This window comes from Camelus ferus, chromosome 10 (assembly GCF_009834535.1).
Source record: "Camelus ferus isolate YT-003-E chromosome 10, BCGSAC_Cfer_1.0, whole genome shotgun sequence".
Lineage (NCBI taxonomy): Eukaryota > Metazoa > Chordata > Mammalia > Artiodactyla > Camelidae > Camelus > Camelus ferus.
In genome coordinates, this window is record NC_045705.1 from 2775463 (window position 1) to 2801412 (window position 25950).

Below are 25950 nucleotides of genomic sequence, written 5' to 3' on the forward strand. Positions count from 1 at the left end.
ACAGATTTATTAATATCAGCAAGAGCCCTAGCTTCTAAAATAAAAGACAAATTAACCAAAATTAAATTAGAAAATAAAAATCCTACAAACTTCTCTTAAATTTATCTATAGTAGTGCTCCTGTTACTATACAAGGAAAATGTTTCCCGTTCTATTGAAACCTTCCCCTCCCAGTTCCTCTGCGAATGTTATCAGTATCCTCCACGGCACATGCTCAGCTCAGCAACAGCCCTTACCTTCCCTAGACCCAAGCTATTTCATGCTCCTTTCCTTCATCATATTTCTTACAGTATCTTCTACGTGCAGAAACCAGTATACTAATTCTCTTATTCGGGAACAACAATGCTGCCCTAATTGCCAAATTCAAATCTCCGCTGTAGTCATCACCCCAGCATGACTGGGGAGCAGCACCTGCATCGCCTTAATGGAACTTTTCCCTTGGATCTATGTTACCATGCTCGTCAAGCCACAACAATACTCCTTTTCAGTTTTCTGCTATCCCTTATATTTCTATTTTCACTGGGATCAAAATTCAGCCTGTTAAGCTTTAATTCTGAACACTCCCCTGGAATTCTTTAATCTTATCACGTGGATTAAATTATCAGCTATTAAAAAATATACCAAAATCCCATTCACTACTTTCCTCTAGGCAAGTCTTGCAAGCTCTAGTCTAGTCCCCTATTTCCAATTGCTTAACAGACATATAATTCACGCATTCATTCATCAAACATGTATCTATCACACATTTATATTTAAACATTGTACTTTCTGTTAGGGATAAGTAGTGAATAAGGCAAAAATAATTCCTACCCTCATAGAGCAGATAAGCTTTATGTGGCTTCCCAAAATATACTCAAAAAGCTTGCAAACATTCAAACACAAGTATAAAAGTGAACTCATTATCTTCACGTCTCCCTCCTCACCCGGACTGCTACAGCAGCCTCCTACCTGTATACAAGCCACTGCCCCCTCAAACATAGCCTTGCTGCTACAAGAGTAACAAACACAAATACAAAATCTGATTGCACTACCCCACTCCAATATCACATAGAGCTTTCCACTGCCTTAAAAAAAATTATCTTATTCAAGGCCCTTTGCAACTTGGCTACAATCTGGCTCCACTGACTACCTGATTCTCCTATCTCCCCATGCACCCCACTATATACTCCAGCTTCCTCAAGGTTTTGATTCTTGCATATTCTTTTTCCTTTGTCTGGAATGCCTTTCCCCTCTTCTTCACTTACTATAGTCATCCTTTAAGATACAGTTTGACTTTCTGTAATTACTCAAGAAAATTAAATTCTTAGATGTTAATCTAACAAAATACGTATAGGACTTATGCTGAAAACCATACAACACTGATGAAAGAAAGCAAAGAATATCTAAAAAACTGGCCAGATATATTATGCTCATGGATTAGAAATAAGCATAATAAAGAGGTCAGTTCTCCCCAAAGCGATATACAGAATTACCACAATTCCTACCAAAATCTCAACAACGTTGTTTCTATAGACACAAGATTATTCTAAAACTTATAGGGAAAAACAAAAGAACTGAAATAGCTAAAACAACTTTGAAAAGGAAAAATAAAGAAGGATAGGCCAATTGAATTTCAAAACTTATTATATAGCTACAGGAATCAAGATAGTGTGGTATTGGTAGAACAGACATAGACATCAGTGGAACAGAACTGGGAACCCAGAAATAGACTCACACAACTAATTTTTGACAAACGTGCAAAAGCAATTCAAGGCAGAAAGATAGCCTATTCAACAAATGGTGCTGGAGCCAGTGGACAACCACAGGCGAAGAAATGAACCCTGACCCAAGCCTCACTCTTTATACAGAAACTAACTCAGAATGGACCACTGGCTTAAACCATAAAATTATAAAGCTTTTAGGGGAAAAACATGTGGGAGAAAATCTTCAAAATCTAGGACTAGATGGAGTCCTTAAACTTGACACCAAAAAAAATTAGTAAAAAGAAAATAAATTGAGCTTTATAAAATTAAAACCCTTTATCTCTGAAAGATCATATTAAGAAGATGAAAAGACAAGCCACAGAGTGGGAGAATGTATTTGCTAACAACATATTTGACAAAGGACTAGCATCTAAAATACAGAAAGATACAACATATAGAATGTATTAGGTGAAATTTTTTAAGTCTAGCTCTACACTCTAATAGAATAGACACTCATTTTGTAGCTTGAAAGCAGTGTTATGAGGAAATTTTTCCATATTATGGTCTTTCTTCTATCAAAAAGGCCTTTCACCATGATGATTTTATTACACGCATCCCTCTCAAAGCAAATTGGTTATTTACGCAGTAATAGTCGCAAATGCACCATAGCTGCCTTTACTGGTGCTCTGCTTTGTCACAACAATGGGTGAAGCTGGTAAAAGGATACGTAAGTTCTATGCTAATGACATTATGAGGAGTGACAGGAATGAGAATGGCCATTACTTTCAAGTTCACCACAATGAAAAAGAATATGAAAAGGAATATATGTATTTATATGTATGACTGAAATTATGCTGGACAGCAGAAATTAACACAACATTGCAAGCTGACTATATTTCAATTTAAAAAAAAAGAAGCATAGAGTATTGGAGCTGAAAAAAATTTTAGAGGTCTTTGAATGCAACTTCCACGTAGCATCCCAGTCATCTAGCCTCCTTTAATGACAGGGGTTCTAACTCCCATTCCAGGATTGGGGATCTCTGCATTAGAAAGATCTTCCTTCTGCAGACCCCAAATTTGTCTCTTGGTAGGGTACCAATTTTAGCCTCTGAAAATACATGGAAATGTTCATTCCTTTGGTCAGTCTGCCAATCTTTCAACAAATATTTTCTGAGCACTTACTATTTGCTCAGACAGTGTTTTAGGTTCTCGGATTAAAACAGTACATTTAAAAGACAAAAAAAAAGTTCATTATAATCAAATATGGATTTTTACAATGATCTTTAAGTGTCATACATGTATGGCTATTTAAAAACTTTGGTAAAAATCCTTCAGGAAATACAATTCTGTATCATGTAAATGTAAAACTATGGTCTAACAATTACTGTTTCCAAGAAAACAATTATTGTCATTATATTTTCTTTGAAACATGATTGTTGAAATCTAGCAAAAAAACCAATGCAGCCCTTTATGATAAAAATAACATTAAAACTACTCAAAGTTTTGATTTGTTTAGACATATGAAATCATGCTAATTAAAAAAAAATTTTAAAGTTCTTGTAACATTTATATATTTATATAAACTCTAACTATATTACCTGCCATATTGTCTAGTACATCTGAGCCCCAATCTCCTTGAAACACTGATGTTAAAATGCTGTCAAATAAATGAAGTTCCTTTGCACCAACAATTTTGTCACGAAATAAGCGCTGTGCTTCATATGCTACAATTTCTAATACGTAATCTAGTGGATGGTTTGAGGATCCTAAAAAAGGCAAAATTTTCTTTAATTGTAATAAAATTCAAATGATTTAAAAATGGTCTGTTTCAACATAACATTAGAAAGAAATAAGAGAATGAGAATCTACATACCATAATTTCAGCATCAGATAAATAGAAAAAAAGGGGGAAAGAGTTAAAATTCATTTTGTTAAGTTAGTAATCTTTTTGACTATTTAAAGGGTATGTTAAACACTATTATCTCTAGTTATTCAATACAAATACCAATCCCCAAAAGCACATTAGACATGCTTTGGCTACAAAGAATAATGATTTCATTTTTTCCAAAACCAAATTTTAATAGTGACAATCATAAATAGTTTAGAAGGGGAAACATAATATAGATTATAATTTTAACATTAATGTTTAAGTTTAAAGTTAATATTTAAATTTAATATCAACATTATTTTAGTTATAATTTTAATACTGTAACTAATTATAACACTCATTTTAAGGTATCTATTACAAATATAATATACAGCATACATACATACACACACACACACACACACACACACACACACACACACAAGGACATGCTAAAGAAAGACAAGTGATTTGAAATCATAAAAGCAAAACTCACCTCCTTCTAAATCATATCTGAATAAGCCAAGGACCCACTTGGTGAGGATGCAAGGAGTAAAGAAATAGTGACTATAATCATCAACTGTAAATTTGGCCCGCACCTGAAAAAGAAAATACAGTAAATGATCTGTTACTTTCTTAAATATACAATCATGCTAAACATTTTTCAGTCACCTTAGAGTCACAGGAATTCCAATTTCCACCAGTGTGTGAAACTGTATTTCAATATAACTGATTTCCTTAGTTCTCTTGTATATTATATTTTACGCATTTAAAAAACATTATCTAAGAGGGGTTGTTTATAAACATTAACATACTGCCAAAGATTATCCATGGAAATAAAATAAAAGGTTAAAAAGTCCTGCTAAAGAAAGAAATTCAAAGAAAGCTAACCTAAGTTTTATAAAATGGTAGTTGTAATTCCAAGGCACTCATGGAAATAGGTAAGACTCATTTTCTAACGGTGAGACCTACAGAGCTATTTTATGTTCAAGAAGTCACCGAACTTTAAACAAATCAAAGTGCCACAACTCAACCTATAATCAGTAAAGAGCCTGTCCCTTCCTCTCTGTGGATGGATCCATTGCTCTTATTCTGGCCTGGATCATTTAACATTTGAATTAATTTAGGGAAAAAAATAGCTTTGTCTTTCCCCACTTCTACTCCCATACTATAAAAAGCATCTTCCACAAACACTTCCATAACTTTCACATGCTATTCCCTTTACCCAGGAAGACTGTCCTTCATCTCCAGGCACTTCATGAATTTTTCATTTCTCCAAACTTAGATCACATTTCACCTCCTGTGAACAACTACCAGGCACAACAAAGTTCTTCACTGCCTCTCCCATCCTATGCATGCAGCTTGTACACAGTTACTGCCATACTTATCACACTGTATTAATGGTTTATTTACATGACCAGGTCCCTCAGTAGACTGTGAACTTTCAGGAAATGGAGACCCAGTCATGTTTGTATCCTTAGGACTAGCACTGGAAAGAGAGGGTACTCAACAGACGTCTTCTGCATCCTTCATGTCTATTTTCAAGTATCATCCAACTTTACCCAGGAAGAATATTTTAGACATTTCCCCACAGATTATAGGAAAGAAATAAATGTCAAGACTACTCTCAGGTTTGAAGCATGGAGGAAAGAAACTGACAGAAGTCAGGAGAAAGATCTAGTTTTGGAAAGAAGATGAGCTCTATCATAAATATGCTAAATTTGAGCTCAAAGCAGAACGACCATCCACCCCACTGATTTATTCATTATTTATTGGGTATCTATTAGAAACTGTGCCAGGAGATATAACAGTAAATAAAGCACACAGAACACGTCACCCTCACAGAGTTTACTTTCTAGTAGAAAAGTATAATACACAATAGAAAAAGGCCTGAACAACACAGATCAGGAGCAAAGGCAGTCCTCTGGGAGTGGTATCAACAGACATGAAAACGACAAAATAAATGAACATATACCTGCTCGTACACTTGTATCCATGGATCCTGCTAAGAGGTATATTTTTGATGAAGAACCCCAAATAGAATGATCCTTCAGATTTTTATGTAGAACTGGTTCCAAATAGGCTCCATAAATTGTCTGTAATTGCTCTCTTTCTGGGTAACTAAAAAAACAGATATATAAGAAAGAAGTTGAAATAAATTAATATTCTAAATTATTATTTTAATGTTATGTTATAGCAGGGGCTTTCAAACTGTGGTTTTCTAACTGTAAGAACTGGATACCTCCACGGGTTACAGAAGGGCCAAAGCCAGGCTCACAGTCCCTATTCTTACTTTTACTAAATTAGATTCCCAATTATCTGTTGTCAAGCACTAAGAGTCTTAACAGAAGAGTCCAGTGAAATTACTTAAAAACATAATTGTTTAAAAAATCACTGACTTTTAGAAAGGGACAAAGGAAAATTCTGCTTAAGAAAAAGCTGAGTTAAGTAGAGCCTATACAAAGAGCAGTAATCCACCCCAGAACTACGAAAGGAGAATACAACAAATAAAATTGACCTGTTTCTCCCAAATCAAAGTCTATTTCAATATAGCTTACTTGGTGGCTGTAACATTTCTAATGGAAGAATGTTAATAGACAGGGGCAATTTAGCATGAAAGCATAAAAACAAGATTTTGTAAGGCGAAATATAACAGAGGACACAGTGCCATAAAATTTAAATCCCTATACTAAGTATGGACCATGGAGAAGGATGAGTGTATTACGATTAATGTTATCAGCCACTGAATGACCTAACTCTACCTTGTTCAGATTTAACTTCTCTTTTCAGTTATCTTCATGACACGGATAGTATTTTTGTTTTATGTAACCCACAAAATATGTAAATACAAAAATCCGCCGTTCAGATTCCTGACACAGACATTTAGAGACGATATGAAACAGTTCAGCTTTATTCCTAATTGAATTAAATTAAAGCCTTCATCATCCTAAATCATTGCCTGTGGTTTGGGAAGGGCAGGAAAAATTATCAGACCTTCAGTCTGACTATTTTTATACTCTGCATTTTGAAAAAATATCATTAACAGATAGTTTTCATAAAATGAAATATTATATCTTCTTAAATCAAAAAAAATTAAATACTAAGATACATACTCTACAGCACAGAGACGAACAATAGAAGTAAATCTGGTAGTAAGTTTATGTCTTCCCAGTCTTCCTCCAGCCGACATAGAAGCCACAATTTGAATATTTTCTATACCAACCCATTCCAAATTTTCATCATAAAATCCTTGATATGTCAGTACCTATCCAAAAATAAATGTATTTTAAATGTTTTATGGGTAAGGTTTTCTAATCATGATATATTCTGCATAAAATTCAATTGTTTCCAAAAGCAGTCAGTCATCCTCTAACTCAGAACTCAAGATTGAAATATATTTTAAATTCTTATATCATTAAAAATAATACTGTTTAAGACTCTGTTCAATTAACATTAGCTGAATTATTTTCATTTTTAAAATGCTTTTTTCTCTAAGAAACATTAAAACTCAGATAATTGTATAAATCCACCAGCAATTATCACAAAAAAAGTGAAAGAAATCAGGAAAAATATAAGGAAAGTATTTTCAGTTTTGTCTATAAATATTTTATTATATTCTACAGTTATAGAACCTAAATGTGAACCTATCTAAGTATATTAAGCTCTAATTTAGAATTTAGGGTTTCTAAAATGATGTAAATCACATAAAGAAATAAAACCATCCATACTAACTGAGAATTTCTGGTCTCTAAGACTTAGAAGGGAAAGAGGGAGAATGGGCTAAAGCAGACAGAAAGGGGTATGACTAGGTCCAACTGCTCTTGGACGAATGCATACCTAAAAAAAATGAAGTAAAAACTTCCCCAACTCCAGCCCCATCCCCAGCTTCTGCTTTGCTCCTTTTTTAGGACTAAAGGGTAGGTCAACAGGGTACAGTAAAGGTTGTTTTCACTCTTCCTGTCATATGCCATCTCAGTGTAATACTAACTTCTAAATGGAGGAAGAGCAAGGGAAGTAGCCCTGGAACAAGACTGAGACGCTTCAAGAGTTTAATCTCCAAGTCACATGAGAGACAGAACTGTCCCTAAGGAGGAAAGTAAAATTTCTGTCTATAAGTATAATTTCTATCCATAGATCTTCATCTGTAATAATGAAATTAAATTGTTTCCAATTAGATCAAAACACTTCAAGTGGTAAGACTCACCTGCTGTAGGAAAGCTACCAAAGTACTGGTCCCCCACTTATCAAGCTTGGGTAGGTTGATATCTTTTAAGTACAAAACCAGTCTTTCACAATCTTTTGGTCTATATACTCGACCAGTATTCGTACTGATTACCATGCAAGTCTGGCTCAGTTTCTGCAGGAGATGTCGAGAAGTAGTTTGTGCACTACAGTGAACTGTAGCAATCTGTGTGGACCGGAGCTGGGAAAAGGCATACCTGAGCAGCATCCTGTGAAAGACGTAAAACATATGACTTCTTAAGTGTAACCAACAGAATACTTACTACATTCAATACAAAATTTCTATTTTTAAATATTTCAGTTTCTAAATTATGCATGGTATTATTAAAGGGAGAAGTAGTAAAAAACAGACATGGTTTCTGTAATTATCAAGGTAGCTTTTTAATTTTTAGGCCAGGAAAAAAATTAATTCATATTTTAAGACATTTTTGTGACTCTTTTGGCAAAAAAAGGTTCAAAGAAATAATTTAGTTTGATAAAAGACACTGTTTTTCCCACAGTTGAAGGAAAGATTTTAAAATATTCTCCAAGTTAAAGAAAAATTACTATGATTCTACAGAATTGTTTAATTATTAAACTCAAGAAATATGAAAAAATAATCCATGTCTCCTTTAGTTCCAATAACTACATTCAGTAGGCATTAAAAATAGGCTGAATTTCACTGAATTAAAAGCTATTTTTTAAATAAAGAGCTAACGTCAAGATTCATTTTTCATAACCACAGCATATAGTATTTGTGAGTACATCTAAGGTTTTGATGTTTTATTGTGCCTATATGCAGATTTTTTTAAAGAGTATCTTCTCAGATTGCTCTGATTCCATTAAAAAACACACAACCTGACAGAAAAAAGGACATATTCTTCTCTAGAGTCATACAAATTTTAAAAGTAGTGACAATAAAGACTCCTTCATGATAATGTAAATGCTACTTTAACCAAAAGAAACATCACAAAAGTTGTTAAATCACTTTAAACTAGGAGAGAAGCATATATTCACAATATGCACCTCAATCACCATTTTTCTGCTCTTACCCTTTGCCACATCCTTCTGGTCCTACAAGAATAAACGGCTGTTTAGTATCAGAACTTAACCAAGGTTTGAAATAATCTAGACCTCGCTGCATATCAGGAGTCTGGATGACTGGAAGAGCTTGGCCATTACAGAAATCATCAGCAGTCAAGTTTTCTGGTTTCTTTAGCGCATAAGATGCTAATCGTCCTCTACTGGAGTCATAATAGGTGTCCACTGGTTTCTGAGGGTCTGGAGGAGATTCTCGTGCCCACTTAAAAACCTTAAGAGGGGGGAAAAAAAACCTTAAGAGGAAAAAGGTGTGACAGGTTTTCATATACTCCAGAGTATGTGAAATTTTAATTCTTTAAAGTAAATGTCCCGAAGTGAATTATCTTCATTCTCAACAAAGAAGTTCACATGCATTAAACTTACTAAATGTCTTTTATAATTACAGTAACACACTATCTCAAATACTATTCTCTAAATGATCATGTAAGCAAATAAGTAATCCAGTTTGCATATACACCAAGGTATAAATATATTCAACTTTTTAACTGAGTTTGTATGAACACTAAATCACAAATTACACAACAGAGGACTCCTGGATCCTTCATTTCCACTACATTTGGTACTGCCCATTCCACTGTGACCACAGCTACTCTCCTTTCTAACATCGAAAACTGTGACTTGCACAGATATACAGCAGCTAGCCCCTAATGCTACTCTTCAACACCTTTACTCTAAACTTTGGCAAGAGAACGTCTGCTTAAAAGCCGCATACAACATGATGTTGGGTGGTCACAATGAGAAGCATCTGGCGACAGAGGCAACAGAATGGCCACGGAAAGAAAAGCAGAACAGAGAAGGCAATAAATGGTGAAGGAACTACTCCAGCCAAGCGTTCCTAACTGCTAAAAGTCTTCTTGTTACACAAATGATTAAAAGAGTGTTACTTTAAGGTTAAAATGAATAAAATAATTATATTTATTCATATAGCTAAGTAGGTTCAAAAATATCTAACGAAAAAGATATGGTCCAAACTTTGGCCCTATGAAAACACTGTTTTATAAAATTTTAATAACATAAAATATCATAAACTAGTTCAAAGGAGAAAGAAAGTATATATGTATGCATGTACATACACAGATGGTCCCCAACTTACAACGGCTTATGATTTTTTGAGTTTACAATAGGGCGAAAGTGATACGCATTCAATAAAAACCATACTTCGAATTCTGAGCCTTGCTCTTTTCCCGGCTGGCAACATGCGGATCCAAATACCTTGCTGTGACGCTGGGTAGCGGCAGAGTGGCCACAAACTGCAGCTGGCAGTCAGCCACACAACCACCAGGGTACACTGATACACCTACAACCACTCTGTTTCTCATTTTCAGTATAGTAGTCAATAAATTCCATGATATTCAACACTTTATTAGATAATGGGCTTTGTGATAGACGATTTTGCTGAACTGTCGGCCAATGTAAGTGTTCTGAGCACGTTTAAGACAGGCTAGGCTAAGCTATGATGTTTGACAGGTTAGGTGTAGTAAATGCATTTTCAACATAGGGTATTTCCGACTTATGATGGGTTTATCTGGATGAATTCTCACCATAATTTAAAGTAGATCTGTATATAAATGCATTATTATCATATTAAATGCATAATTTCAAAATTAAAAAGTTCTATACCACAGGTCAATGAAAATTAACAAAAAATGTTGACTAAATATAGGGCATTTAAATGGGCATTACCTCTTTGGTGAATTCCAGGCGTGACTTGAGGTTCAGATTTCCACCAAGCCCCCTTATGAGATTAATAATAAATTGATCGTGATCTCTGCATCCATGGAGATGTGACAAACCATTCATCACAGTCCCAACCAAACTTGTCTCTACCACATAGTCATTCTGTTGATCAAAATCCATGGTAAAGACAAAAGGTAAATATTACCCAGTAAATTAGAAACATACAGATTGATGTTTACACATCGTTTCAAGGATCATCTTTAAATTTATCCCTCTACTCAAGTTGTAGAAAGTCTAGATTTCAACTTATATACATATAAACTTTGAAAGCAAAAGGTAATCATAAAAACACAATGGCGTATTTCTAGCTGAAAGGGCTGGAGTCCTCAGATAGACAGTCTGTTTACTTCCTAAACTTGAAGAATATGAAAGAAAAGGTAAATCAATAAGCACTGGTCTAAAAACAGTTCCTCATTTCTTCCTCCTGATAAGAAAGAAGTTAGAGGCAAAGGCTAGATTAACGGCACTGAACAAGAAAGGCTAGTAAAGCGGTTTCAATGAAAAATAATTTGGACCTTTTACTCCATACAGAATTTTAAAATGAAACTTGTGGACTCAGGTGGTGTAGATGGTTTTGATCTGTGGGCCTCTGGGCCCTGCGTACCTGCCAGGGAGTTAGAAAGGGAAAGAGTTCTCATTCTTTTAAGTATTTACTGACAACCAATGATGCATTAGGATCTGTATGAAATGCTAGGTATTTTTTTTAAAAGGTGAATTAAACACAGCACTTGTTTTAATGAAAGTCCAGTCTAGTAGAGGAGACGGTTAACAAGCTGTAGTAGAAGCTACAGAGCAGCAGAAAAGAATGTTTTCAGAAAGGGTAACTCAGATTGAGGGCTCAAGGCCTCTTTAGAAAAGGGTGGCATTGAAGCTAACATGTGAGGGATGAGATCTCCTTGGCCACCAAGAACACAGCATGAGCAGTGGTAAAGCACTGGTGTAGTTATGGAATTGAAAGTAGTTTATGCCTGAGGAAGCAAAGGAAGAGTAGTCCAAGTCAGAGAGGTAGGTAAGGGCCAAAACAGTGGAATGGTACAGGCCACGGCAAGGAGGGCAAATTGTATTTTCAGTGCCTTTAAACTTTCTTTAAGCAAAAGAACAAAATGATCCAATTTTATTTTAAATCCCTCTGCCTGTATAATAAATACTTTTCAAAGAATGGAGAAATAGGAGGAAGGATGGGTAGAAGGGAGATGGGTGGAAATACAGCTGCTTAGGCCATAATGAGAGCTCCAGACTTTAAAGGTCGCATAAAGGAAACCTACATATTTTCTTTTGGATTGTCTAAATTGGTAAATTAATATAAGAAAGCAAAGCCCTAGCTATACATAAAATCAGCATTTGACTGGCGTATTCACCATGGCATATCTCACAGAATCTGAACACAGTGAACAAAGTACAGAATAAAGAAGGAAGGAACACTCAAGATGTTAAGAAAATTTCAAACGACAACAGAGACCTGACCTCAGAACAGGATCAGTTTATTTTCTAACTGAATCTTTGGTATCCACTCTATGGCTTAATAATCTTATCTTGTCATCACTCCTATAGTCACAAACTCCTACCAGTCAATATATTCCAATGTTACATTTCTCATTCTAACACTAACCACATGCAAGTAGATGACCTCAAGGTATCTGCATTGCAGAGCCTTGTTAGGCTCTGTATGTTGATATTAATGAAATAACATACCTTCTGAAAAGGTGTCACAACACAGGCATCAGGTATTTAACTAAGCTCACACACTCTTTCATTCACTACTCTGCTATGACCATACGGTTCTGGGGTTACAATTAGGAGTACAACGGGCTTAGTCCTTGCCCTCAAGGCGCTTACAGTTGAATGTAAGCAATTGTAATACAGTTGAAAGACACTGGACGTTGAAGCACAAAGCATATTTTTTCATTCAGACTGAGGGCTGCTGGGAGTGGTTCTTTCCCTGAAGTCTCCAGGGAAACCTACCTCATTTGCATCATTTCCTCACAAATCCCTATTCCTCCATCGTTCATCCCTACCAAGTCAGAAAAAAAAAAGGCTGAGAAAACTAAAGTGAGATCACCGAAGTAATGACCTCTAAATCAAGCTCAGATTAACACACAGATACCTTAAAAAAAAACTCAAGGCTATTTGTTTCTTCTATTTTGTGTATGTCTATGTTTTCTTATAAAAGCAATGGCATAAAAAGAATACCAAGAAATGTTGAAAAAGCATGTATAATACATGAATATTGTCTTCTTTGCACACCTAAGTTCAACTCATGTTTCCAATTCAAAATTAAACGTCATCTCTTTAAAACTCTCCTAGAAGAGAAAAGCTCTCTTCATCCCGTTATATCGTGATTATCCTTTTACATGTCATTTTCCTCCGTGACACAAACCCTTCTTAGGGGCTGTCCTGTTAATGTTCACCTCTCAAAGTCTCTTCTAGCACATAGATATTCAATACAGTTTTGTTGGATGAAACATTAAACAAATGTTTTAATAATATTATAAATAACTCACCCTTTTTCTACTTTACTATTAGCTTGGCATTGTTTTTAGCATGATATACATACAGATATTTATTGACATAGTAAAAGTGAAAGCAAGATGGTTTTGCTAGTAAAACTTAGAAAGGTATTCCAATATTCAAGATTTTTAGGTGACCGGTGCAAGATACGGGGGGTGGAAGAATTAAAGTGTATTAAGACTAACATATAAAGTTATGCCAAGGATACAGCGGGACAACAATGAACACATCTACCCCTCACTTCACCCCTATACTCTGGCAAAGCTCTACTAACAGGCAGCTAATATAAGCAACACTCGATCATTATTCTTCTTACCTAAATGATTAATTATGAAATATTATAATGAACTTACCTGCTTTAGAACCCACTGTAAAGCCTTTTCAAAATAATCTCCAATCCAGTTTTCAAGATTATTCCTATATTTAGGAGGCTGATTCCTCAACCACGATTTTATCAGAGAATTAAGATCCGTATCTTCATCACTGAAACACATTAACAAACGTATAAGAAATTATTTAGGAAGAAATTGTGAACTGATTTCCAAAAAAAATTTCTGCTCCAATAAACATTATTCAATACATGTCAAGAGGTTTCCAACTTGCAAAATGAAAGACTGAGCCACAGGACGTATTAAACCTAGGTTAGGTCTAAAACTCAATGAATCTAAGATTCTGTGATTTAAATATTTCCACTTAGGTTTAAATTACTAGCCTCTAGCTCATAAGTAGTAGTGTTACTTCTATGAACTTAATCATAATATTTAAATAAAAGTAAAAGAAAAAAGAGGAAAAAAATTAAATACTTGCTGTCTCATTTAAGCAAACAAAAGTAATGATTAACTGATATGACTAAACTTCTGAAATCATTCAATTGCAATAAACAGGAACTGTTTGAATGAAGTAAAACCTAACAAACAATAAGAAGAAGTCAATAAAAATGAGGAAAAGATATTTATACATTACTTATAGATCACTTATTTCATTTAGCTATGAAACCAAAATAATAATTGAAGAATATTCTAATACAGTGTATGCAAACGCTCTTACCTAAGAAAGATCATTCCCATTCTGGATATTGTGGCTGGTGAGGCACAACTTAAATCATGAGTTTCAAATACAAAGTTAACATTTGGGCCAAACTGAATCCTTTCTCCACTGGGCATAGTGAGGAGTCGATTATCATCCAGAACAGAATTCAGAGATTCTATCCACTCGGGGTCAATATCACCATCACAGATTATCCATGAGCTGACATCTGTTTTCAAACAAAAAAAGTACAGAGAAAATAAAAATATATGCAGTGACACTAATTAAAAAGAAAGAATATTTATCTTTTATTCTTTAGAAGTAATTTCCATAATTATTATTTTATATTTCTGAAGCTGAATATAAAGAACAAAAATTTGAACAAGTTGAAATTCTTCATTTGAATGTGTACCAGAACTGTGCTGGGGAACCCACAGGCAGTCCTGGCGCAGCTGGCCAAAGACTCAGCTGTACAGTACGTGAGAATGCTCTACCTGTGAACGTACACGATTGGGATCTCACTAAAAGAAAACATGGGTTACAAGGCCTAGGTACTTTCATACCCACCACCTTGTGAGATGTTCTTCAGATCTTTGCCTCCCACCACGTCAAAAGAATGGATGAACGCCTGTTATGTGACAGCACTTTTAGAAACTATGGGATACCTACTCTTCAGTGCCCTACATGGGAAATGACAATAAAATACAGTCAAATTTCTTTCATATATAAAAAGGTGACTTCAAAGGGGAGAAGCAGCGAACAAGTTGTGCACTAAGTCTTTCCAAAACAAACTTAAATCCTCCTTCCTAAAATCAAAGTGATTGCAAGTTGTTCCTCGACCTTCGAAATAATTCAAAGAGGAAAATATCATGAAGAGAAGTGTGAGAAAAAAATACAGGTACTATCTGGCTTTTACTTAGTGTGGTATCACTGACTACACTGATAACGAAGAGACTACAATGAAAATCCCTTCCAGTGTCTTAGAATCCTAAACCTTTCACTCACTGGCTTAGAAAAACAACTATTAATTAATTTACGACCTAACAAAAAATAGGTTGTCTTCTCAGATTCTGACCAAAAATTCTCGTAAACATCAAGTCAAAAAATGTACACCAGGAAGTCTACTGTTTGATGATTATATTTTCAAAATTCTGTATTCAAACTGGTAAGTTTGCACAAACAAACCAATTTTAACCCCAAATAAAAAACTGTCATCTTGTTTATTTATGAGGCATTGTAAGATCAATTCAGCAATCAAAGGTTTTATATTTATTCAGTAAACTAATCTAGTTTTCAATTACAAATCACCCAGATTACTTTGATTTTCTATTATAATAAAAATTGCTAAACAATATAGGTCAAAATGACAGCATGCCTTCGGACCCTCCAAAGTAAAATACCAATGTAGGTCACTAGATGCCATTTTATTGTCATGTATGAGTCTTGAAAAGGATAGCATTACAGACAAGTTCTATCATCCTCTAAAAATTATTTAAGTAAGGCAATAAAATCACACAACAGAGACTAACCTTGAGGTTCTCGAACTACCTGGCGAGCACTATTTGTCAAAACACCATCAGACCATTCCCTTGTATCCATGTCAATATGGCCTAATAATTGATGTCTAGGCATAGCTTTGGGATTCATGGTGTATTGTTTTACCACTTTGCCAATTTTACAAAGTGCTGCCCTTAACATTCTCCAAAGAGTTGATTTTCCAGCGCCACTTGGACCAACAATAACAACTCCCATCCTCTGGCGTAACTGTTCGTACAGTTCTAAAGCCTTCTTGATCTAGTAGAGAAGAAAATGTTCATATTTGACTAACAGTGTATAATCATAACAGTTCTGCTCTCATTCTGTAACACTTGTTCTATTTCAAACATACAAATAAGTTTTTGATTTCTTCAGTGGAAGATAAATAAAATACCTAAATAAATCTGAACATATTTACAATGCAATCTTTAAATCCAGTACTTCTTCAAAAGACACAAAAATGCTTTCCAAGTTATTTCACAATGCAATATGTTCACTATTGTCTTTACTCATTCATTCAAATAAAATATATTCAATACTTTATTCACTTCGCTAATTCATTCATTTATATCCTGTCTCTCAAAAAATAAAAATAAAAAACCTGAGGAAAAAGTGTTCATTTTGAACACGCATTTGAGCTGCAGCAAAAAAAGACCTACTAAAATGAATTTCTAAGAAATTGTCAAAGTTAAACTAAATCATATGTGATCAACTATCAAAAACATATATGATGGATCCATTCCTTATGTGCCAGGCTCTGTAACAGACACTAGGAATAAAATGGTAAGCAAAAATGGACATGGATCCTACCATTCATGAAGCCTACTAAACAATATTAATCAAATATGCAATTAAACATTAAACGTGCATATTTAACACAGATAATGAAAGCACATAGCAAGGAGACCTCATCTGAACTTGAAAATTAAGGAAGGATTCCATGAGTAAGATTTAAGTTGAAAGATAAAGGATAAGGATTGTTAACAAGGAATTAACCAGGAGAAAGGATTGATACCTTATAAAATGTTCTTGACAGTTACCTGATTGGATATGATTTCATAATTGGCCTCCTCAAAGACTTGCTTTAATGCAGCACTCAGTTCATCATATTCTACTTCTTTAAAGTCAATTCCAGGAAACACATCTTTAATCAGCGCATCAAACCGAGTACAATCAGCAAATGTAAACTTTGACATTGTATTAAGCCTCAGCGCTTGTACCACAATATGACTCTCATTAACTAGAGAAAAAGTTTCATTTTAAAATTATTAGTCAGGAATCTAAGAACTATAGAAAGTATTTAAGTGGTATGCATCATTAGTCATTAAATGGTGCACTAGAATTTAGTAACATTTAAAGGCATATGCTATCATGTGAAGGGGCAAACTTACTTATCTTTTGACTGCTCAGAAACAAATATTACTCAGTGAAATTATGGACTCTTTTCCAGAGTTTAAATCCCAGGAGACCCAGAATTTATTTAATAATAAAATCATTATCAAATTTATTTGCATAGTACTTTACCATTTTGATGTAATCTTTACAACAACTTATAAAGTAAGAAAGTATTACTATTATTATTCCAACTTTACATGAGAACATTAAATGTCTAAGGGTTTAAATGACTTATCTGAGAGAGCACAGTACTAATATTATAGCTGGGATTTAAACACAGATCAACTAACACCAGATTCAGGTTATCTTTCCAAATATACCAATATATTTGCCTCCCAGAGATTTTATGTCCTAAACCTAAACACTAACAAACTGAGCAACAATCCTTGATCAGACTTACTCAAAACTGGTTCATAAAACCATTCTCAAACCAAATGTAAATACTAACATTGCCAGATTCTTATTTTTTCAAGGATATTAGCTGCTGATTGATAAAACATATATATATATATATATATATATATAAAGGCAAGAATTATTTTTAGTCTGGTATTTCTCTATAATTGCTTAGTATTTGTATGTTGTATGTGGCTGTACCAGATTTTACTTAAGCACTGAACTCATGAATAAGCCATCTTTATTTACTACAGGTATAGTTTAAGTATTTCTTAAAAATCATCAGAGATAGATGACTAAAACACAGTAATCCAAACACTTCACCAAACAACTACGTCTGCCCTGGCATATGCCAAGCTAATAAAAGAGCTAAAGTAGTTTCTTTAAGATGCATATTTTGATCATTCAAAGTCCAAATAGGTAACTTCATATAGTCCTCTTTCCTATGCTGTCTTATTTTCATAGTCTTTAAACTTAATTTTTAATAGCAATTTAAAGAGACTGAATATTCAGCCTTTCATAAAGGCACACACACATCAATGGGTAGGGGGAATCACTCTATATACATAGGAAAAAAAAAAGTGGTAAAGTATAATAAAATATACATGAGTCCATACTTATCTGAATAAATGATTTAATAAACACATCAATGGGGAAGAAGAGACAAATCTTTCCAGAAGAGTTTCAAATAACAGGCAGATATTCTCCCCACTAAGGAGTAGGGCTTAATCCTTACCTCCACACTTTGAAGGTGAGCTAGATTTAGTACATGGCTTTCCAAGAACAGAGCAGGGAAAGGGGAAAGTAATAACTTCACAGCAGAGAAACCTGGCAAGCACTAAGATAGGTGACGAAGGTGAACATCACCAGTGATGTTACATGGTTAGTATGTACCCACTGAAATGATGTAACGAGAAGGGCACTCCACCTCTGTGGTACTTTTCCAAATGTTCATAACTCAGTCAAATCATGAGTAAAACATCAGGGGAAAAAACCCAGACTGAGGAAGAGTCTACATGGTATCTGACTAGTATTCTTGAAGACTTTCAGGGTCATGAAAACAAAAAGACTGAGAAACTGTCAGAGAGCAGAGGAGACTAAGGAGACATGACAACTACATGCAACATGGCACCCGAGATTCAACCCTGGAACAGAAAGAGCACATTAATGATAGGACAGGTAAAATCCAAGGGAAGCCTGCAGTTTAGTAAACAGTAATGGACCAGCCTCAGTTTCCCAGTTTTGACAAACGTACCATGGCAAATAAGACAAAAAAAAAGGAAATGCTAACTTTGCAGCTTTACTGTGAATCTAAAAATATTCTCATGTTAAAAGGTATTTTTTTAATCATATTAAGATATTTCTTTAAAGGGTAATTTTGTTTGGTATACTATGGAAGAGAAAATCCCTATGTGTTTCTAAGGTTTTTGTTCTTGGTTTAAGACTAGACAAATTTCTAGACTCTACTTCAGACTTACCGAATCAGGAACACTGTGGATTGGGTCCAACAATCTGTTTTTAAAAGCCTATAGGTGATTCTAATGCACATTAAAGATTGAGAACAAGTAAATTAAACTATTCCTCCATATACTACAAATATTTAATATTTAATGCATGTGTAAAAGTTATGATGAGACATAAGGTAAAAACCAGGGAGAAACTAAATAAATTATAGAGTGTATTTAAAAATATTGTATCAATATTGGTTCACTAGTTTTAATAAATGTTCCACACTGATGTAAGATGTTAATAGGAGAAATATATATATGGGGGGCCACAGTATTCAGAAACCCTATATACTATATTTATAACTTTTGCATAAATCTACAACTAAATTAAAACTTGTTTTAAAATATTTAGACTATAATTGGGGTAATGAATCATACCTTCCTGTTTAACACCAGTTTTCTTCAGCTGTCTAAGAAGATTTCCACTTCCTCGCAGAACTGTCTTCAAAGCTCTCAAACCCCAGTCATAATGTTGCTGAGGTGTCAAAAGTTCCCTTAAGTAAAGACATGGAAATCATAAAGCATCAAGTAGCATAAGAAATTCTTTCTGTTACATTAAAAGAAATACAGAATATAACTATTAACATGTAGAAATAAGTCCTAATATTACATTAATTTATAAAAAGGAACCAATCAACACAAAAAGATCACTCAAGTAAAACGTTAAAGAAGGAGGGTTCTCAAGGATCAGGATAAACCTTTCATGAACTGGCTAATCATCTTACTGAAGGTACTAAATGATAATTACCTCTTACTTTTTACTCCTAAAGTCTTTAACTGATCCTTTTGCTCTCAATCCCTGATACTCTAGTTCCTTCTCTTATGTGATACAGATCAGAATTCTAGGTTGCCCAAAGAAGCTAAAAGTCAATCTCTAATACTAGATATCACACGTAGGAAAAATTGTGAAAGATTGTGAAAGAACAGTAGGTTTTGAGTGGTAAATTAGTTTAGTGAGTATCATTTAACTGGAGTACTCCAATAAAAATACTTCACAGAAAAAAGGTGAAATCGAATTAACAGTATTTATGAAAACAAATAGTTTTGAGTCTCATGTTATTCTAAAATTAAAATCTAAATCTTTCCTATCAACTAAAACTAAAATCTTCCCTATCAACAGCTTAAGTACAATACAGTCGCCAATAAGAATATTATTGAATAGGTAAATTGGACAAATGTGGAAAATGGTCACTAATAACCATGATTAATCACTGGAACCACAAAATATAAAAATATTTAAAACAGGAAAACTCACCTGGATAGACTGAAGATAGCTACCAATTTTCTGCCCAACACTTTAGCATCTTTAAAGCCTTCTGAATAGAGAATAACTTCTGCAATAAGCTCATTGTCTGGGCGAGACATGGCTACTGGCCTGAAAAGCTGTTTAAGATTATCAGGTAGTTTTTGTCTTCCTCCATAACCTTTCCCAGCAGGATTCATAGTGATAAAAATTCCAGAATTAGAATTTATTTCGACCTGAAATAATAATTTAAAACATAGGCATCAAATATTTGAAACTGTAATGTAAAACGTATTTCCAATAGAAGTTTCAATAACATAATGACATACTTCTACACACACATCTTAAACCTTAGCAAAAAATAACTACTAATGTGCTAAACATTTCCTTACTCAACATATAATAAACTCCTTAGGAACCATACTACATTTATAATCAGTTTTTTGAGGCTAAAAGTTTAAGAGATGACAACTAGTTTGAACATCTACTCATTCATTCAACATATACTCACTAAAAGCTTTCCTCGCATTAGGCACTTTGCCAGGTATGCAGAGATAACACAACTCAGAACTAAAGTTAGTAACTCTTTACGCCCTTCTGGAGTTTATGAGTCAATTGAGTATTAGAAGCAATCATAGTGTGATAAATGCTATGACAGTGAAGAGCGAAATATCATGGAAGTACCTAGTAGGAGCATTTAACAAAGCACTAAGAGTAGAAAATCAGAATCAGAATGTGTAAACAATGAAGAGCAATGAGGAAGTAGAAAAACCCGGGGTAAAAACCTGGCTATCAAGGAGAGAAAAGAGCACGGTTTGAAGGAAAGATGAATTAAACGAAGGTTTGTTTATGTTTTAATTACATTAAATATTATAATATCATTATATATACTATGTATTATTAAGAAAGAAAATATATGAATATGTTCAAAAGTCCACAAGAAATGAGTGGAGGAAGGAAGGGGATAAGGCTGAAGAGAAGGTCCCCAGGGAGAAGATTCCAAAGCACAGGTGGCAAGATTAGCCTGCGTTGGTGGAAAGGATAATTATTTCTTTCTAAGAGGAGGAAATGAAAAAACACAAACAGGGAAGAAAGTAAATTTTGATACAAAGAGTTAAAAACTTAGTAGTTTCTCTTTTCTCGGTGAAGAAAGTTTAAACATGATGTAAGTAACAGGCCATTTAGAATTGGTCTTCCCTTATTGGACTCCCCTGAAAAACTTGTATTGTGAAAATGTTACTATGGATAAGAAGAGGGTAAGATCACAGTTCTTTTACCTTACAGCGTGTTCGGCATTATACACTATACATAGAAATTTATATTTAATACACAACCAAGTTTATATTCTAATAACAACAATGTTTATCTCCTATGGGAGAAGTGAAGAACAGAAGACTAGTGAGGGTCACTGTTTTAAAGTTCATACAGAATAGTGATTAAAAACATGAACTTCAGAATTAGACAGACCTGGGTTCAACTCCCAGCTCCACTACTTACTCTTAACTCATCAAACCCTAGTTTCCTCATCCATAAAACAAAAAAGTACACATTTAGTACCTAATTCAAAGGACTGTGGTGAGCACTACATGAAACAATACATTAAAGCACTAAGCCAAGTGTCAGCACGAAGAACTCGATCAACATTAGCAAGTATTATTTAACTGTATTGTTCAATATTGAAAGTTTGAAGATGAATGAATGGTGGAGGTAGGGCAGAAAAGGGTAAGACATCCCAGAGACAGGTAAAAAAGATTTAACACATTGGTCACAGATTAGAAACAGGGGTGTCAGGAGAAGTAAAGATGGAATATTTGCCTGAGCACGAGTAACGCAAAGTCTTTTAAAATATTTTAATTCCTTAAATCCCCAGTGTATTCTATACCTCCTTGCCAAGCAGTTCACATACAGTTCTATGATTCTTCAAAGCATCTTGAATTGTCTGGATTTGCATAGAAACTGCTGACAGTACAGATTCCTCCAGTCTATTGAATTCATCAAAACAACCCCAGGCCCCACACTTGACCAAACCAACAAATATTCGGCCCATTGACTTCACGTCGATGCCCTTAAAAATAACAATAAAAAGTATATTCATTAAAAAATTAATTAAAATCTAATAATAACTTACTACTTTATCACTTAGTGAGAAGGTAATTATTTCACCCATCTGTGCCTCTTTTGTTCTTTTTTAAGTAGAGATTAAACAGCTACTCTTTCAAAACCCAGGGTGGTTTCAAGGAATAAACAAAATAATTCATGTGAAAGTGTTTTGAAAAGTACATAGAAACAAACACAAGATTTTTAGTTATTCTTTAAGTCAAAACACAAATGCTACACAAAATGTTTTGAAAATGGTCATTTTAAATGAATTTAAGATTCTTTTTCTATTCACTATTCACCTTACAAAAATTTCTTTTCTACACTCTAACGTAAATCTTCATTCTGTATGCCAAATTATTTCTTTGCAATAGTTCTCTTTAGAAAAGATTTTGGACCACACTATGTGCAACCTCTCTCCATTGTGGTTTTCAAATAAAACAAATTCTGCTTTCAAGTGATTTAAAAGTAGAGCAATTTAAAAATAGAGCATTTCATATAAATACGTGAAAACTATTCCAAACATCTAACACGCTAGTATATAGTTTGATAATTATTTATTCTACCTCATCACAGTTAAAAACTAAAACTTGTCTTCCAAGAAGTCCACCTAAAGCTTTTACTGATTCAGTTTTTCCAGTTCCAGCTGGCCCATAAGGATTTCCTCCCAGTCCCATCTTCATGGCTTGAGTGAGAGTTAGGTAGCACTTGTCAGTCAGTGGAGTATAAACCAGCTTAGGAGCATTCCCCTACACAAGGGAAATAGAAAATTCAAATATTCATGTTCTATTCAACATTTACAAACAGTATATATTGTGTGATTCTAGTTAAAAAGTTTAAAAAGCAACAAATAGGTTAAAGTTGTTACCACAGAAAAACACCCAGAATTTTTTAGTGAAAGAAATTTTCTAAAGCACAAACTAGAATTAAACTTAGTTATTTCTCCAGCATGTATTTTATTCCATCCCCAATTGATATGTTAGGTTTTCCAAATAGTCTCTCAAGTTCTTGATAACATCACAAAGATATACCTCTAAGGCAGACAAATCCAGAAACTATATACAATTATACACTTTACAATATGATTATATACAATTATATACAATAATCATTCTATTTCGTATTTTAAAATTCATGTATATTATATCCTTGAATCTTACGATCTTCACAAATCAGAACTACTTTGGAGACTTCAAAGTGTAATTAATTGGAAAAATGTTTATGAAATTAGTAATTTTAACTAATCAAGTAATTCTCAAAATTTCTCCTAAATGTTAGGGGAAATAGATGCTAATCCCAGTTGCATCTTACAGAGTTTTTCCTTAATTTAGGTAGACAGATTTGGGTCTGCAAGGACACTTCCTTTTTGAAACATCCAGCTGGCAACTCTCCTGACATATGCTTATTAACATAAATGTCAAATGCACCTTGATGATTGAGTCACTGTGATGGAAAAAGGCAGAGGATACAGCTGGGCTTTTTTTTTTGAGAACCAGTTACATGAGCTAGGTTATTTGCTTGAAAATTCTTTCACCTTACTAACTGATAGCATTTAGCAAACATATTTTAACACATTTTCAATTGTACTAATTTGGGCCTTGTATAAGAAGGCACAAACCAAACTGTTTCCTGAGGTTGCATATTTCTCCTTGGATTAAAGACATATTTCAAATTCTATATAAATAAATACTACTTTAAGAAAAGATACATTTAGAGAATTCAGTAAAACACTGCCATTATTTTAACTTTTTTGAAATAGAATTTTTTCCGATTAACATCTTCTTAATTATAATGAAACAGGAAGACAATAACAAAATAATTCCTCAAAATTACAACTGAAATAAAAATAACTCTTTCCTCCAATAGCAAATTTCCTTTAAAGTAAATAATTTCTAGTTGGAAAAATTAAACATTTCTGCCACATGTCATACCTGATACTCGTAAGTATACTGAAGTTCAGAATCCACCATTTGAACATAACATGTGTGATCACTTTTCATATAGAATCTAACTTGTTTTTTCCAAGCCCAGTCTTCAGTTGTATGAACTTGAACTTGGTTTAACTGCTTCACCACATCAATATTATGAATGATATCAAGAATTAGTGCTTTAAGCTTAAGCTCCAGAATGCCAGATTCTGTATACAATTTAAAATAATGAAGAAAATGTTAGCCTGTGACTTATGGACCTTAACAATTATATAAATACAGGTGATTCCTTGATGAATTTAAATGACAATTTCATCATACATTTGAATGGTACAGTAAATATGTATCATGTAAGTCAAAAAGCTAACAAATCTACCAATAAGAAGTAAGAATTCTGTGTGTGAAAACCAAGGCATCAAAATTCAATAGAAGAGGGGCTCCCCTCCTTACGCAAGGGAGAAAGCACACTCAGCCTGCATCCCCTCTGAACGCAGGTGTAAACACATGACAACACGCACTGAACTGCTATTAAGGACTCTGAAAAAGGAAAGAGTATCAGGCAACTTGGGGAAGGGCAGAATCAGAAGCTCCACCAAACCAGTGGTGAATTTACCTTTTTCTTTCTTTTTTTTTCTTCTTTGGTATCCCTAGGCCTGGACCCAATGCTGCCAGAAACCCAGACTTGTGTAGACAGAGAGCACTCCAGAAGGTTCTAGCTCAGGCTTGAAAAGCAGAAAAGGAGTCTCCTGGTAGCCACAGCGCAGGCAGCTGAGACCCAGGAGTGCCTAAAACTCTGAAGGAAGGAATCCTTCCTCTGATCAGAGGAGCTATGATCCCAAGAGAGCACGACAAACCCCTGCTGCTCTTTTTCTCTTTCTTTGTTCTCCCAACATTTGGCTCAAGACATGGGCGCAGTCACAGAGAGCATGCAGGAGACAAGCAGTGCATGAAACTTCAGCTTTTTGGCCAGAAGACCAAAGCAGAAGCCCAAGGGACCACAAAACCACTGAGAAGATCGTGGAGAGGGAGGAGATTGTAAAAACGACCCTATAAACGTATTTCTGAACCCCTGGGCTCAGCCTGAAGCTGTGCAGGAGAGCTCCTCCTAAGCATGAAACTCCTCTAGGCCTATTTCGGGTCTTAGAACCCACTAAGCTTATCTCAGTGCCTTTGTACTTTGGCCCCTTTGAGAACTGACCACTAGGGGGCCCACACGTGGGAAAGACCTGAAGATCTCAAGATCTGAAGACAACTGCAAAGACTCTAAAAACAGAGCTGACAAAGGAACCAAAATCCACAGAAAGCTGGTCGAAACTTGTGGCCAGAACCCAAAAAGATCACTTGCTAACATGAAAATATCAACACTATCCAGAAAATTTAACAAGACTCAGCCTCATCACACAACATTCATAATGTCCAGGATATAATCCAAAATCATTCAACATGCAAAAAAACAAAAAAATGCAATTCATATCAGAAAAGACAATAAAGGTGAAATGAAGACATTCTCAAACGAAGAAAATCTGTAAGAATTCACAGCCAGCAAACATGCCCTAAAAGATACACTAAAGGAAGTTCTTCAAGCAAAGAAAATGATCCCAGAAGGAAACGTGGAACATCAGGAAGAAGGAAGAGCAACAGAAATGGTAAGCATCTAGGTAAATATAATAGACTATTCTCAGGTGCTTTAAAATATGTTTGATGGT

General features: G+C 34.4%; 1 protein-coding gene across 1 annotated transcript in view; it reads right to left on the minus strand.

Annotated features, from left to right (window-relative positions):
* Nucleotides 1–25950, minus strand: part of DYNC2H1 (dynein cytoplasmic 2 heavy chain 1) — a 264118-nt gene that overhangs the window by 182717 nt on the left and 55451 nt on the right. The window contains 17 exon segments of the mRNA XM_006186202.3: nt 3280–3447; nt 4045–4147; nt 5524–5541; nt 5543–5669; nt 6662–6813; nt 7753–7999; nt 8822–9081; nt 10554–10709; nt 13469–13598; nt 14163–14370; nt 15671–15935; nt 16718–16917; nt 19355–19470; nt 20232–20455; nt 22102–22284; nt 22883–23065; nt 24248–24453. Of these exon segments, the coding sequence (XP_006186264.2) occupies nt 3280–3447; nt 4045–4147; nt 5524–5541; nt 5543–5669; nt 6662–6813; nt 7753–7999; nt 8822–9081; nt 10554–10709; nt 13469–13598; nt 14163–14370; nt 15671–15935; nt 16718–16917; nt 19355–19470; nt 20232–20455; nt 22102–22284; nt 22883–23065; nt 24248–24453 (2946 nt within the window).